This window comes from Pristis pectinata, chromosome 11 (assembly GCF_009764475.1).
Source record: "Pristis pectinata isolate sPriPec2 chromosome 11, sPriPec2.1.pri, whole genome shotgun sequence".
Classification (NCBI taxonomy): domain Eukaryota; kingdom Metazoa; phylum Chordata; class Chondrichthyes; order Rhinopristiformes; family Pristidae; genus Pristis; species Pristis pectinata.
Genome location: NC_067415.1, coordinates 34,876,558 through 34,892,708, shown reverse-complemented (window position 1 = coordinate 34,892,708; position 16,151 = coordinate 34,876,558). Strand labels below are relative to the sequence as shown.

The window sequence follows — 16,151 nt, the reverse complement described above, 5'->3', positions numbered from 1 at the left end:
AACCAATTCCCGATGTGGAGGGACAGCCAAGCTGATGCTCTATATCTGAGAGTCATCCCATGATTCATCGCATGATCCATAACTTGAGCATGCTTCAGGCAGTGGATGCTGTGGCCTGATCTGGAAACACCCTCAGAGATGTTCTGCTGGCGTTTGACATCTTACCCTGTCAAAGCCCTTTAGAACTGTTTTAAAAGTATCTGATCTCACGATTTTTCTTTCTTTCTTTTTCAATCTTTTTATTAGTTTTAAAATTAATACAGATTGATATATAGCATCAATATTTATACATGTAATACAAAGAGATCAGGATAACAATCATAGCATATAATCATAAAGAATAATAAAATATAAAAAAAATCTGTAGATCCAACGATCTCTTAGTAAATGAATATAATATAAAATAGAGGAAAGAAAAAGATTTATTATATAAATTTAAAAGAAAACCCAAATCAATAAAAAAAAATTATAAACAATATAAACTAAACAAAAAAAACTTTTTAAAAAGAAAAACAAACAACAAAAAAAAACTGGGCTAAAATTTCTCAGTAGAAACAGAGCAATATTATGTCATCAAGTCTGTTCCTCCAAGTTGGAAGATTATTGAAAGGGGATCTACATCATGTGAAAATATTGAATAAATGGACTCCAAATATCTTCAAATTTAAGTGAAGGATCAACAGTACCACTCCTAATTTTTTCCAAGTTTAAACATGATATAGTTTGAGAAAACCATTGAAAAGTAGAAGGGGGTATTGGATCCTTCCATTTAAACAAAATGGATCGTTTGGCCATTAATGTAACAAAAGCAATCATACGGTTAGCAGAAGGAGATAAATGGCCAGACTCTATCCTTGGTAATCCAAAAATTGCAGTGATAGGGTGAGGTTGTAAATCAATCTTCAATATGTTTGAAATAATGTTAAAAATGTCTTTCCAATATTTTTCCAGAAGAGGACAGGACCAAAACATATGTGTCAAAGAAACCACATTTGATTTATGTCTATCACATATAGGATTTATATGGTTATAGAAACGAGCTAACTTATCTTTGGACATATGGGTCCTGTGGACTACCTTAAACTGTATCAACGAGTGTCTGGCACACATTGAAGATGTATTAACTAAATGAAGAATTTTCTTCCAAGTCTCTATAGGTATAGATGTCTGGAGTTCACTTTCCCATTCATTCTTAATTTTGTCTAATGATTCTAGACGTATTTTCATAATTAAATCATAAATTATCGCCCTTCTGATAAGGATTAAGACCTACAATTTTTTCCGTAGTTTCAATTTTATAAGGTGTCGGAAAAGAGGGTATAGTAGTTTTAAAAAAAATTCTAATCTGCAAATATCGAAAAAAGTGTGATCTAGGCAAATTATATTTATTAGACAATTGTTCAAAAGATGAAAAACAGTTATCAATGAATAGATCACGAAAACATACTGTTCCCTTCCTTTTCCATATGGAAAAAGCTGAGTTAGCTCTAGAAGGATGAAAGAAAAAATTAGATTGAATGGGACTTGACAAATTAAATTTATTCAATCCAAAAAATTTACGAAATTGAAACCATATTCGTATTATATGCTTAACACTTGGGTTAGTCGTATGTTTACTTAACTTGGTAAGTGCAAAAGGGAGAGAAGCACCTAAAATAGAAACTAATGAAAAGTCAGGAACTGATTGGTGCTCAAGGCATACCCATTTAGGACATTGAATTACATCAGAATCTTGTATCCAAAAAATTAAATATCTAATATTAATTGCCCAATAGTATAATCTAAAGTTAGGCAAGGCCAAACCACCATCCTTTTTTAATTTTTGTAAATATTTCTTACCTAACCTTGGGTTTTTATTCTGCCAAATATATGAAAGAATTTTAGAATCGATAGTGTCAAAAAAAGATTTTGGGACAAAAGTTGGAATCGCTTGAAATAAATATAAAAATTTTGGTAAAGTATTCATCTTAATCGCATTAATTCGGCCTACCAATGATAAAGACAGTGGAGACCACTTAGTAAATAATTGTTTAACATGGTCAATTAAAGGCAATAGATTAGCTTTAAATAAGTCCTTATGTTTCTTGGTAATTTTAACACCTTCGATTTTTATGCCAGCAAGCTCCAGCATTCTGAGGATCCAGATGTGAAGTACATCTGGCTCCTGCGTTCAGCAGAGCAGGTCAGATGTGCCACATTGAACCACAGACTGCAAGTGGCTTGCAATTCTCTGTGGCTATAGCCAATCCAGTGCATGAGTTTAGTAAGGAACTGCAATCGAACTAACAATAGTTTTGCGTGTTTTTTAAAGTTATTTCAGTGACTTGAAAATAGGTGTCTCACAGGTGATGGATTGACCCTGTGATTTTAAAATGCTGATTTTTTTTAAAAAGAAAAACACATTTCAAGTTATCTCAATCAACTTTACCATGTTACCACTTTTAAATGCAACAAGGAATATTTTTGAATAAACAGCTGAAGATAAACATTTTGAAAGCTCTCCATTTGCAGATTTTGCATTTGTCAAATGCAATGATTTTTAATTGAAACTCAAGAACAAATATATTTCTCAAAATATGTATAATTATGGCCTGAACCACAATAGCACCCCAGGGAGATACTGTACCTAACAAATATAACACAGAATATTGTTCATCCTAAAATAGAAATGGCTTATGATCAGAAGCAATTAGCACTTTTAATAAAACATTCAAATGCTTCATAATTTCAAAAGGGGCTGCTGAAGACTCTTCCATGATATTTCAAACGTGGAACCAAAATTTCTGAACCATAATAGATTGAGTAATGCTGGCTGACAGCTAATAGTTCCGAAGGGTAAACTATTGACTATCAGCTATTTGTGCTTCAGCAATTCTTGGATTTCCGCCTGTGTGCTGTCAAACACTGAAGTGCAAAACATCATGAAGGTCACATGATGGTGTGCCTGGCTGTCTAGCCCACTGGTGGACTTGCTATTGAACCCAGAGGTGAAATAGTAACTTTGAGAAGAGAGAGTCTGGATGCATTTTGCATCCTGCCCTTAGCCTTTTGCCAGGAAATGTTTGTGTAGGCTTGGAACACAAATTATTTAAATGCTGGCCCTGTGCAAGAGGGCAGGTACCATACTTATTTTGATGTTTTTAATAGCTTGCAAACATCTTAATGTGCTTTTAGTTAATATTTTTGAATGAGTGAAGTAGTTTTTATTTTATTGAATTATTATATATTTAAAAAGTTGTTAATTCTTTTTGACTATCAGAGAGTTCATTAGCTGTTAGGAGGTTCTGGGGTCTGGGCCTCCATCTATGATACCTGAGGCCTGCTTGCTGTTTGGAGCCTGCTCAGCTGAATGTCTTGGGTGTGAGAGGTCAGCATGTCTGGCCTTCTACAGTTGGAAAATATAAACACTGATGGGCACGGATGCTGGTCAGTGAGTTTGTCCCAGGACCATCTAGACCGTTTTCTGGTAGACAAACCAATATTTTGTATTTTACTTATACTCAAAGGCAAAATTACTATTGTAAGTTATTTAACATAAATAGCATTCAAACGACAGCAATCCATTTCAAGAGTATGAATTAATTTGATTTTTTTGTTGCCAAAGGTTATTAGATAAACACGCACTTGTTCCTTAGATTCAATTACTTCTATTTGCTAATTCTTTGAAAATGTTAATTCAATTATTCTACCAACATTGCTGCCATATATCTATCTTACTTTCTTTGTTTATCTGCCTTCACCAATTTTATTTCTATCTATTTGAACCATAGAACCATAGAACCAAACAGCACAAAACAGGCCCTTCAGCCCACCATGTTGTGCCGTCCATCAAACCACCCTCACACTACCTAACCCCTTCCTCCCGCATACCCCCCCCATCCCACACTCCTCCATATGCCTATCCAACAAGCTCTTGAACCTGTCCAATGTATCTGCCTCCACCACCACCCCAGGCAGTGCATTCCATGCACCAACCACTCTCTGGGTGGAAAAACCTCCCCCTGACATCTCCCCTGAACCTCCCACCCATAACCTTAAAGCCATGCCCTCTCGTCTTGAGCATTGGTGCCCTGGGAAGGAGGCGCTGACTGTCTACTCAATCTATTGCTCTCAATATTTTATATACCTCTATCATGTCTCCTCTCATCCTCCTCCTTTCCAGTGAATAAAGCCCTAGCACCTTAAGCCTCTTAAGATACAGATTAACGCCATGAAAATATATGTGAGAGATTGCTAATATGCAAGAACCTTATTTTATTTCAGATTCCTGATATGTTGTTTTCATTGAGCCACGGACAAGAGGCGAAAGGAAAATCACGTAGAAATTCAACTTCTGGTTAGTTCACTGTGAATCTAATGCTTTATCAATGTTATAAATTACAATTCTATTCCTAGCAGTTTCATCTACATCTTGATATTTATTCCAGACTGCAACACTTAGTTTGAATCTTGTAGTCAAATTTAACTCTTTATCTACTTCATATTATAATATTTGGATTAATGTTAGACTTCAAATTTCTTTAAATATATAGTCTATAACCGCTTAAGCATTGTTTGAATTCAGTATCTGGGACATGAACCCCAGTGATGGAAATAGTTCAGCTTGTGTGGGCTTAGCAGTAAATCAAGTGAAACAGTGATGAATGTGATGAATTTTAAATGCTCTGCTCCTAAATTGTACATGTTCACACAAATTACGTGCTCCTCAACATATACGGTGTTACTATTTTTAACTGAATGATTGGAAATTACACTGTTTCATAACAATATGGTTGGATGCTTTTGTATGTTAGCTGCCTGACGGGCAGCAGCATGGGCAGTGGTGGACTGCAAGAGTGGACAAGCATTAGTGGACCAATAGTACTGCATCACATACTAAATGGGGATGTCTGATTAATGTTTCATGACTATACCATCACAACTCTAGAGTAATGTTTCTGCAATGATAGTAATCTATTTGATTGCTTGTGTTTTTTAAAATAATGGTACCCATCATCAAGATGGTGATAGTCTAAGTTTCCATAGCTCAGAATATTGCCATCATGGTTCCTGGTCTGAGCTTCTAATTCAGCTTTCAAATGTTTGATAGCTTCTGCTTGTGCTGTATTGGGAGCTGAGACCTTGACAACCAGACACTGAATCATAGTTAGGCCTGGAAGTATTGCAACAGTATTGGCAGAACTTCCATAATGGGGAGGTTTTCTTTCAACTGTTCAGGGTATTGGTGAGGTCACTTGTGGAATAATGAGTATAGATTTGGTCCCCTTAAAAAAAAGGATACAGTAACATTGGAGGCAATACAAAGCAGATTCAGCAGGCTAATTTCTGGGATCCTATCAAGAGAGACTAAATAGTTCAGGTTTGTATACCTTGGCCTACTCCTGCTCCTATTTTCTTGTGTAGTGCTAAATTCACTTGTTGCTTCAATATTCAGATGGAGAAATTTAACTCTTTGTCATGATCGTAGAATTTATCATCGTTTTTATTCTTCTGAATCACAAATTAGTAGTAGATCTCTTTCAAATGAATCTGATTCACAAAGGTAATTAAAAACATGTAAAATTGTGTTTTATCATAATAGTTTGCTTTGCTGTCTGAATTACTCAATTTCTATATGTTGGAACTGAATCTTCAGAAGAGCTGCCCAACTTTACAGAACTTAACTTCAGGGTGGCACAGTTAGTAGAGGCACTGCCTCAGAGAAACCTGGGGTCAATCCTGATTTCGGGTGTTATCTATGTGGATTTGCAGGTACTCCCTGTTACCCATAGGGTTTCCTCTAGATACTCCAGTTTCCTCCCACATTCCTAAGATGTGGGTTGGTAGATTAATCGGCTGCTTTAATTTCCCCTAGTGTGTAGGTGAGTGGTAGAATCTGGGGGGAGTTGATGAGAATGAGGGGTAAATAAGAACAATGGAATTAATGTAAATGGGTGCTTGATGGGCAGCTGAAGGGCCTGTTTCTGTGCTGTTTCTCTCTGTAACTCTATGACTCTATAACTTACAAAATTGTCAATGATAGCTGTATTAAATTTAGATATATTCAGCGTAGCAACAGAAAAGTAATTTTGTACCAGAGTTTCTATTGCCTTCTGTCTGTAAAACATGTAGCAAATGTGCACTCTTTTGTAGTGAGGCAGGAAATATCCTAGTAACTCATCAGCTTTGTAGCTTGGTGTGTTTATATAACCACTAATGTGGCAATACATGTAGTAAATTATTACCTTAACAATTTATGTTGATTAAAATCAAGCCTCATCATTATTATTTCTACTGATTTTGTGATGACAATGACGATGCAAGATAATTTTGAAGCCAGTGATGGACTGGTCTTTTAGAGAAATCTTGTCCAGTTTCTGCATGGGCCCAGGGCCATTGATGCTCTTTATGCTAATTGAAACAGCACAATAATTTGCTTAAGTAGCCTGATGACTAGAGACTGCCCGCTGCAGCCTGAAGCAGAGCGAGTGCACAGTCTTACATCGAGTGATTTAAGACAGCACACTTGCAGTTCAAGCTCATAATGTTGGATGTGGTACCTTATGGACATTTTGAACAAATTTCCTTGTAAAAAATTATATTATCTCAGGATATTGGTAAAGTAATCCAAGTATATTCTGTTTATTTTGTGACGGTGTCAGGTCATTGGATTTGTTTTCAGGGTTGAGTTTACATTATCAACGTGTGCCTTAGCTGAGGTTTGGATGTCAGAACTCAGAAAATGAACTTCAGTTCATTTGCCAACTAATTATCTTAAGTAAAAAGTTATTTTACAGTTTTAAGTAGTGTTTTAAACATACATTTTAAAGCTTGGATACATTATCAAAAAGGCTATCATGATTAATATAAATCACAGATGCCCAAATTTACATAGAACCATGTCTTAAACGGAGCTAAAGGGCACATGCCCATCCCTCCTGGCTGTCTACCGTCTTGTACCCAAAATACCCTTGATCATTATACCTCACCCCCTTCACAACCATGGTCTCGATACACACCCTTGCCACCCCCCCCCCACCCCAGTTCCCTTGCCTTCTACCTGGTCCCCTACCTCCTACCTCAGCCCTCTTGCCCCCTACCCTGGTCCCCTTGCCTTCTACCTGGTCCCCCTGCCTCTTACCCCAGTTTTCTTGCCTTGTACCCCAGTCCTTTTGCCTCCTGTGATCCTCTCTCTAATCTCTGTGACCCAATCCTCAACCCTTCCTTTAGGATCTCCACTCTCTGCCATGGCAGATAATTGCAGAGGAAATTTTATCATGCATATGCCTAGGGCTTCATAAGCACTGAGATACCTGAGCCCCAGAGTTATTCAACAACCTTGATAGAGAGAGACTATTTATCGTTGGATGCTTTATGGGAATTACTCAAGTAAAGATAGTTACCATAAACAGCTTCATTGGCACTTTTTTAAAGACATAATCTGGCATATCATACAAATATTACTTTTGCTGATGTTATGCTTTTGACTACAGGTGGTGGTGATCTAACAAAATCTTTCCTGATGATTCATGAGTCTTGCAGAGCATATGGAGCTACTCCACACAGATATATGATTTTCTTGAATATGTACAGCTCCATATATAATACCAAGAAAGCTGACCTAATGAAACGGCAGAGTCATTTACAGGTATGTGTAAGCCAGAGAGGAAACATAAAATCTTAATGGGCTGGAGAGGCAGTAAATTACAACTCTCATTTTATCCATGACCATTTATTTTCTTAAAGTTAATAATTTGAAACAGGAAATGGCCATTTGGCCCCTTGCACCTGCTTCACCATTCAATAAGATCATGACAGATCTTTTAATCATACCACCATTATCTTGTACTGACCATATACTTGATCTAAGTCTTGAATATACTCAGCAACTGATTCTCCACAGTCCTGGTGGACAGGGAACTCCAAAGATGCATTACCCTCTGGGTGGAGAACTTTCTTCTCAACTCTGTCCTGACTGGCCAATCCCTTATATTGAGACTGTGGCCTCTGGTTCCAGACACCCCAGACAGGGGATTCATTATCTCTGGATCTACTCTGTCAATCCCCATATACAAAATTATAAATTTTAATAAGATCACCTCTATTCTTCTGAACATTAAAGAGTACTAAAATTAAAGTTATCATGAAAGGTTATTGATCAGAAAGGATAATTGCATTTCTGTCTTCAGAAATATTACCCAGTTTGCTGAATACTTTCCATGATTCCCTGTAATTATTTAAAATTAGTTATAAGTGCATGCTACTGAAATGCTAGTACCATTTCTGTTAAAACTGTTTTGACAATTTAAATCTTTATTTATAAAATAAAATTACACTACCAGAATTCATGTGGAGATTGATCCTCAAAGGTAGAATAAAGTACATATATTGTAACCACATTAAATCAGTCATATCTGAGGTGTTTGTAAGCTGCACATCTGCCATGTGATGATTTCTATTCCAAAAGCTGTCTGTCCTTTGCACATTTTATATATTGTGAAATGACACATTCGTGTGCATTCTCTCATTGAAAACTGCAGAATCATCTATCTATTTTATTTAATTTATTTTATTAAATAACTCAAAATTGAAAGGCATTTGTTCTTTTATGAAATGAATCTGAATAGTACAACTAACTAATGATAAAATAATTGGTACACGACACAGTAAAATACCTGGATTACTGTCATTACCAGTGATGTTTTATGTAATACAATTTTTACTCATGCCAATGGCCTATTGGTGCCCATTAAATAACTTTTGATATGGTAATTTTTGAATTTGATGCCTTTCAGGAATTTATTTATTAGTTTAAGTTATGGATAGTGTCTCTGATCATGTACCTAAAATAAGCTATTACACTTTGAAAGGATTCAGGTGTTCCATAAGTTGTGTGTTGCTTTAACTCGATAATTGTCAAAAAGGAAGGAGTTGTACTTTTGCTAACCGTGATAAATTGTGTCTTTAAGAATATTACAAACATACATTTCTCCCAATACCTACTATCTCCAATGGATAAAAATGAAACTCCGTGTGCCTCCTCGGCTAATATCTCCCTCTTCATGTAAATTAAAATTTCAGCTAAAATTTCTAAATATTTGCAGCTAAACTTGCTATTTTGTGAAATACAATTCTTTGATGTGATTGGTGTCTGCTAGCAACATGATTAAAGAATACCATATAATTAGAATAACCAATCTGAGCCACCTTTCATATGACGAAGTAAGGATTATAATAGATAAATTACATGTTTTTAATCTAGTGACAAGTAATGTTTAATAATTGGAACTTTCAGTAGCTCGATCAAGATCACTATTGTTTTGGAAAGCCTGATACAGACATCTTAGGTTGAGGTAGATGGGCTCAGCTCTCAGTTGTTTTTAGGAAATTCAGAACTGAAAATTAAATTAAGCTATACGTATGTCTTTCATGTATAATGTGAGAAAGGAAAGCTGCTCATGAGTTATTTATGTTGAATAGTATAGTTAAAATTGTTTACTGTTGCCGTAGTTCTAGATTCTGTGGGCCAGCTTGTGCCAGCCCAGTCCCTCTACCACTGACATTCCCTCACACCAGCATTTACCTTGTATGGATTTGGAGAGTCGATCTTGCTGGGAGTGAGGCTTTGCTGGCTGTGAAAGTTATCATTGGTTTTAGTAATGTTTAAAAGTCTCTGACATTTAGAAATATGTAAAAAAAAACTGTTAGAATTAAAGCAAATCATTGATTTTTTTGTTTAAACAAACCCAAGTAAAATGTGTAAAAACATGTAAATAATAATTTACCTTCTCCTCCTAAAACTTTGCCCTAAGGTCTGTTCTCGAATCAGTGGGGTCTCAGGTTCAATACAAGATCAAGCGGTGTGCAGGATCCATGAGGCATTTTCTCCAGTATGCTGGGGAATTCCAGGCAGATTGGGCTCTGTAGCTGAGCTCCATGAGGAGTCCAGCAACTGGTGGGCACTGATGGATTAGGCTCTCAGAATGTCAGTAAGTCCTGGACTTCTACATTTCACAAATAATGCATAGAAACCCAGGGCTCACTTTAGTTCCAGTGGCTGAACTCCAGACTTTCCAACAGGAATCACTGTGATTTCAGCCTGATCTCACCCAATATTTTTACCTCTTAAGGAGCTCTAGGAATTTTGTGAAAAATAAGATCTTTGATTTCAATTAGACTTGACTAGACTATGTTGGTCTATTTAAATGTGCTAATGTACAACAGTAAAGTTTCCGTACCATATTAAAATAAAACCCAACATTCAAAGTTTATTTGAAATGTCTTGATCCAGGCTGGAGTTTCTAAGCTAAATGAAGCCAAAGCACTTGTTGATGAACTGAAAGGAAAGGCAGCAACACAGAGCATTTTACTTAAAACCAAGCAAGCCGAAGCTGACGCTGCTCTGCAAGAGATTACAGTATCAATGCAGGTATACTAGTTCGCATGAACTGTGCAATGGGTCAGGAGTGTTTGAATATCCCAAACCTTATAATTGTTTTTATTTCTCTCATACTTTAATGTAAGAGCAATTCCATACAGTTGATTGCTGAAGGTATCCTATTCTAAAGGGTATTCTTATCAAGGATGATTTTGTTTTATGCCCACAAGCTACTGGAGCCCTGATTTTAAAAGTTGTCTGGAAGTCTAGAGCAGTTGCATTATTCAAATGTCAGTGAAAAATAATGGTTGATGTGTAAAATGGGTTATCAAATCTCTATTGTTCATTTTATGCTACAGCCAAAGTTGAATTTCATTGTTGAAATACCACAACACTTCATCTATGTTACAAGTGCATCTATGTATTATAGTCATACATAGGAAAATAATATGACCTCATGAAATTTCATGTCAAATTATTTTAACATTGTTTCAAACTTACGATAATGGGCTTTTCTTAACTGTACATGTAAACTGCCTTTTGGATCTTCTTGCATTAAAGAACATAAGAAATAGAAGCATGAATAGGCCAGATGGTCCTTCGTGGCTGCTCCACCATTGAGTAAGATCATGGCTGGTATTTTATCTCAGCAGCACTTTACTGCACGAAACCTAGATCCCTCAATTTCCTTAAAAATCTATAGATCTTTCAAACTCTGCCATGAATATACCCAGTAATTAAATGTCCACAGTCCTCATGAGTGGTGAATTTCAAAGATTCTCTAGCTTCTGAGTGAAAAAATTCCTTCCCATCTGTTTCCTGAAGGACCACCTCCATTATGTGTGACTCCAGCCCCTAATTCCAGACATTAGCCAGGGGAAACATCAATTCTGAATCTGTCCTATCAAGTCCCATAGAATTTTGCATATGTCAATGAGTTCATCTCTCATCCCTCTAAATTCAAGACAGTACAGGGCCAGTTCATTAAGTTTTAGCTCATACCACAAATCTGTCACTCTGGGAATCAATCTGGTGAACTATAGCTGTTCTCTCTCTCTCGCCCCCTCCCTCCCTCTCTCGCCCGCCCCTTCTCTCCCCCCTGCCCCCTCTAACATGTATATTGTTCCTTTCCTAGGGAGACCTGCTCTATACACAACATTCCAGGTGGGGTCTCTCCAGGGCTCCCTTGAATGGGTGCAAGATGTCTCAACTCTTGTAATCAAGTCCTCTTGTAATGTCAAGTACTTGCCTTCCTAATTGCTTGCCAAACCTGTGTTGCACCCAAATCCTTCTGAACACTGACACCTTACAGTTTCTCACTATTTAAAAAATAACTACCTTTCTACTTATTTTTACCTAAGCGAATGACCTCACATTTATCCACATTAGATTCCATCTGCCATGCTGAAAAATGATACTGTTGAATTAGTAATGGGCAACAGAGAAATAGTGGAGGAACTGAATAGGTACTTTGTGGTAGTCTTCACAGTGGAAGAAGCCAGTAACGTGCCAGAAGTTTAAGAGAGTCAGGGGGCAGAGGTGAATTTAGTGGCCATTACTAAGGAGAAGGTGCTGGGAAAGCTGAAAGGCCTGAAGGTGGATAAATCACGTGGACCACACGCCAGAGTTGTGAAAGAGGTAGCTGAAGAGATCGTGGATAGTAATCTTTCAAGAATCACTGGAGTCAGGGAGAGTCCCAGAGAATTGGAACATCGCAAATATAACACCTCTGTTTCAGAAGGGAGGGAGGAGAAAAAGCAGGAAATTATAGGCTGGTTTCCCTGACCTCAGTGGTTGGTAAGATTTTAGTGTCCGTTATTAAGGATGAAATTTCAGAGTACTTGGAAGTACATGATAAAATAGCGTGAAGTCAGCATAGTTTTGTTCGGGGGAGATCTTGCCTGACAAATCTGTTGGAATTCTTTGAGGAGGTAACAAGCAGGTTGGACAAAGCAGAGCCACTGGATATTATTTACTTGGATTTTCAGAAGGCCTTTGACAAGGTGCCACACATGAGTTTGCTAAACAAGATAAGAGCCCATGGTGTTAGAGGCAAGGTACTAGCATGGATGGAAGATTGGCTTGACTGGCAGAAGGCAGAGAGTGGGGATAAAGGGGTCCTTTTCAGGATGGCTGCCAGTGACCAGTGGAGTTCTGCCAGGGTCAGTGTTGGGACCACAACTTTTCACTCTATACATTAATGGTCTGGATGAAGGAATGGATGACATTGTGGCCAAGTTTGCAGATGATACCAAGAAAGGTGGAGGCACAGGTAATGTTGCGAGGCAGGGAGTTTGTAGATGGACATGGACAGGTTAGGAGAGTGGGCAAAGAAGTGGCAGATAGAATACAGCTAGGCAAATGTGGGGTTATGCATTTTGGTAGGAAGAATAAAAGTGTAGACTATTTTCTAAATGGGGAGAGAATTTAGAAATCAGTGGTGCAAAGGGACTTGGGAGTCCTAGTTCAGGATTCCCTTAAAGTTAATTTGCAGGTTGAGTTGGTAGCAAGGAAGGCAAATGCAATGCTAGCATTCATTTTGAGAGGACTAGAATACAAAAGCAAGTAGGTACTGCTGAGGCTCTATAAGGTGTTAGTCAGACCTCACTTGGAATATTGTGAGCAACTTTTGGCCCCGTATTTAAGGAAAGATATGCTGGCCCTGGGTAGGGTCCAGAGAAGATTCACAAGAATGATGCCAGGAATTAAAGGCTTAACGTCTGCGGAGTGTTTAATGTCTCTGGGCCTGTACTCGATGGAGTTCAGGAGGATGAGGAGGGATCTCATTGAAACCTTCCAAATACCAAAAGGCCTGGATAAAGTGCACATGGAGAGGATATTTCCATTAGCAGGAGAGTCTAGGATCCAAGGACACAACCTCAGAATAAAGGGATGTCCTTTGGAGAAAATAAACAGTCATGATTGAATGGTGGAACAGACTCGATGGGCTGAATGGTCTAATTCTACTTCTATGTCTGATGGTCTTATAATAAAGACATAGAGTACTACAGCACGGAAACAGGCCCTGTGGCCCATCTAGTCCATGTCAGCTGATCTGCCTAGTCCCATCTACCTGCACCCAGACCATATCCCTCCAAACCCCTCCCGTCTACGTATCTATCCAAAATTCTCTTAGATGTTACAATTGAACCCGCATCTACCACTTCTGCTGGCAGCTCATTCTACACTCACACCACCCTCTGAGTGAAGAAGTTTCATCTCAGATTCCCCTTAAATATTTCACCTATGTCCTCTAGTTTTAGTCTTACCCAACCTTAGGTGAAAAAACCTGCATGCATTCACCCTATCTATACCCCTCATAATTTTGTACACCTCTATAAGATCTCCCCTCATTCTCCTCCGCTCCAGGGAATAAAGTACTAACCTATTTAACCTTTCCCTATAACTCAGGTCCTCAAAACCTGGCAACATCCTTGTAAATTTTCTCTGCACTCTTTCAAGTTTATTGATATCTTTCCTGTAGGTAGGTGACCAGAACTACACACAATACTCTAAATTCGGCACCACCAATGACTTGTACAACTTCAACATAACATCCCAACTCCTGTACTTAATGCTCTGATTTATGAAGGCCAAAGTGCCAAAAGCTCTGCTCTCTTTATGACCCTATCTTCCTGTGATGCCACTTAGAAGGAACTATGGATCAGTATTCCCAGGTCCCTTTGTTTTACCACACACCTCAGAGCCCTACCATTCACTGTGTAAGTCTTACCCTGGTTTGTCCTCCCAAAGTGCAACACCTCACACTTGTCTGCATTAAATTCCATCTGCTATTTTTCAGCCACTTACTTAGCTGGTCAAGATCACGCTGCAAGCTTTGACAGCCTTCCTCGCTGTCCACTACGCCCCCAATCTTGGTGTCATCTGCAAATTTGCTGATCCAGTTTTCCACATTATCATCTAAATCATTGATATAAATGATAAACAGCAGTGGACCCAGCACTTATCCCTGCAGCACACCACTAGACGCAAGCCTCCAGTCAGAAAGATAACCACCTACCACCACCCTCTGGCTTCTCCTGCTAAGTTAATGTTGAATCCAATTGACTACTACAACCTGAATGCCAAGTGATTTAACCTTCTGGACCAGCCTCCCATGCAGTACTTTGTCAAAGGTCTTGCTTTTTGCTCATTCACTGACCCTCGCTACATTTCCCCAAAACCTCTGTTCGACCTCGTCTGGTTTCATAAGGTTCAGTAACATCGTGATTAAGTTACTAGGCTAATGCTCAAAGGCGCAGATTATTGTTTTAGAGGCACAAATACGAATCCTATTATGGCAGAGAAATTTGAAATTTTGTAATGAAAGAACTCTGGGATAAAAACCTATTGTATTTAATGATAACCATGAAATTAGTAAATTCTTCTGCTATTCTTACCCAATCTGGTATATATGTGACCCAGATCCACAGTTATGTCTTATGTCCAACCATTTGTTCAGAGGCAATTAGGAATAGGAAATAAGTGCTGGCCTACTAATGATGCCCTCATTTAATGAAGTAGTACAAAGAATCCATTCAAATTATTATTTCTCCTACATTATCCAAAATAGACATTGTTATATTGCCAACCACCTGCTTGTTACAATGGATTATTTCCAACATTAGAAGATGTTGGTTGTTAATGTAATACTTCATAACAGATTAATTTAGAAAACAAATATGGTAACAAACAATATAATGTATTAAAGTGACTTTGTTAACTTGTAAAACAAAGTTTGATAAGGAATCAGAGGTGGTGTGCAGTGATGAATAGTTGTTTTTCTAATTTGAGTCTGCAATGGAGACCCCAGGTGGTAAGTTTCAGAGCTACTACTTCTTTTCTTCAGTTAAATTGCCTGGTCTTGGGTATATGGAGTGCAGGTTTGAATATTTCAAACAAAACAAAACTTGGCAACACAGTAAATGGTGAGTGTGATGCTAGTGGATTCTAAATGTGCAATCAGACTGCGATATTGGACAGAAATGTGGGAGATAGAAGTTAATGTAGGCAAGTATGAAATAAAACACTTTGAAAGTCACAATGTATACTGGCAGTATAATATGAATGATATTATTTTGAGGGGAATGGCCTGCATGAACAGAGAAATTATGCGGTGCATGTCGCTAATACTTGAATGTGACAATGCAGTTGAGAAAGCTTTTGAGATATTTAGATATATAAAACTGTGTGACACCTAGATATACAAAACAATAAAGAAACATATTCTGTAATGGGGAAGTGAATCACTAGGAGCAAAGATGCAAGGTATTTAATGGAAAGATTAGAAGAGAGCCAAGGGTTTTTTTCTAATCAGTGGTGGGAATCTGGAACCTACAACTGAAAGGTTGGCTTCTGCGGAAGCCCTCAACATATTAAACATTAACTGGATGAGCAATCTATGACTATGGACAGAAAGCTGGAAGGTAAAACTAGCCTGAACAATTCTTTTTATGGTCAGCGCTGAAATATGTTGCATCATTCTGTGCTGTTAATTTCTCTGATTCTATGATTTAGCTTTGTAAATCAAGTCGTTGAATATAAAAGCAGGGAACTCATAAAAACATTTTGGAAATTACTGGTAAGATCTCAGCTGGTGTTTTGCATAATTTTTAAGAACGTCAAGGCTCTGGGGAGGGTGCAGAAGAGGTGTACCAGATAATGCCAGGGATAAGGGTTGTAACTTTTATTTGGAAAATTTGGGGAAACAGATTTATTTTCTTCTTTTGTTTTTGGAAAATTTGATAAAATTGGGAAATCCAATTATAATATTTTTGAATAAGGTGGGAATTAG

General features: G+C 37.7%; 1 protein-coding gene across 3 annotated transcripts in view; it reads left to right on the top strand.

The window, feature by feature from the left end:
- The window catches only part of LOC127576305 (cytoplasmic dynein 2 heavy chain 1), a 380,433-nt gene that overhangs the window by 149,582 nt on the left and 214,700 nt on the right, over positions 1 to 16,151 (top strand). For all 3 annotated transcript variants that reach the window (XM_052026810.1, XM_052026809.1, XM_052026811.1), the window contains 3 exons: positions 4,264 to 4,336; positions 7,473 to 7,627; positions 10,271 to 10,408. In XM_052026810.1, the coding sequence (XP_051882770.1) occupies positions 4,264 to 4,336; positions 7,473 to 7,627; positions 10,271 to 10,408 (366 nt within the window). The remainder of the gene's footprint in view (positions 1 to 4,263; positions 4,337 to 7,472; positions 7,628 to 10,270; positions 10,409 to 16,151) is intronic.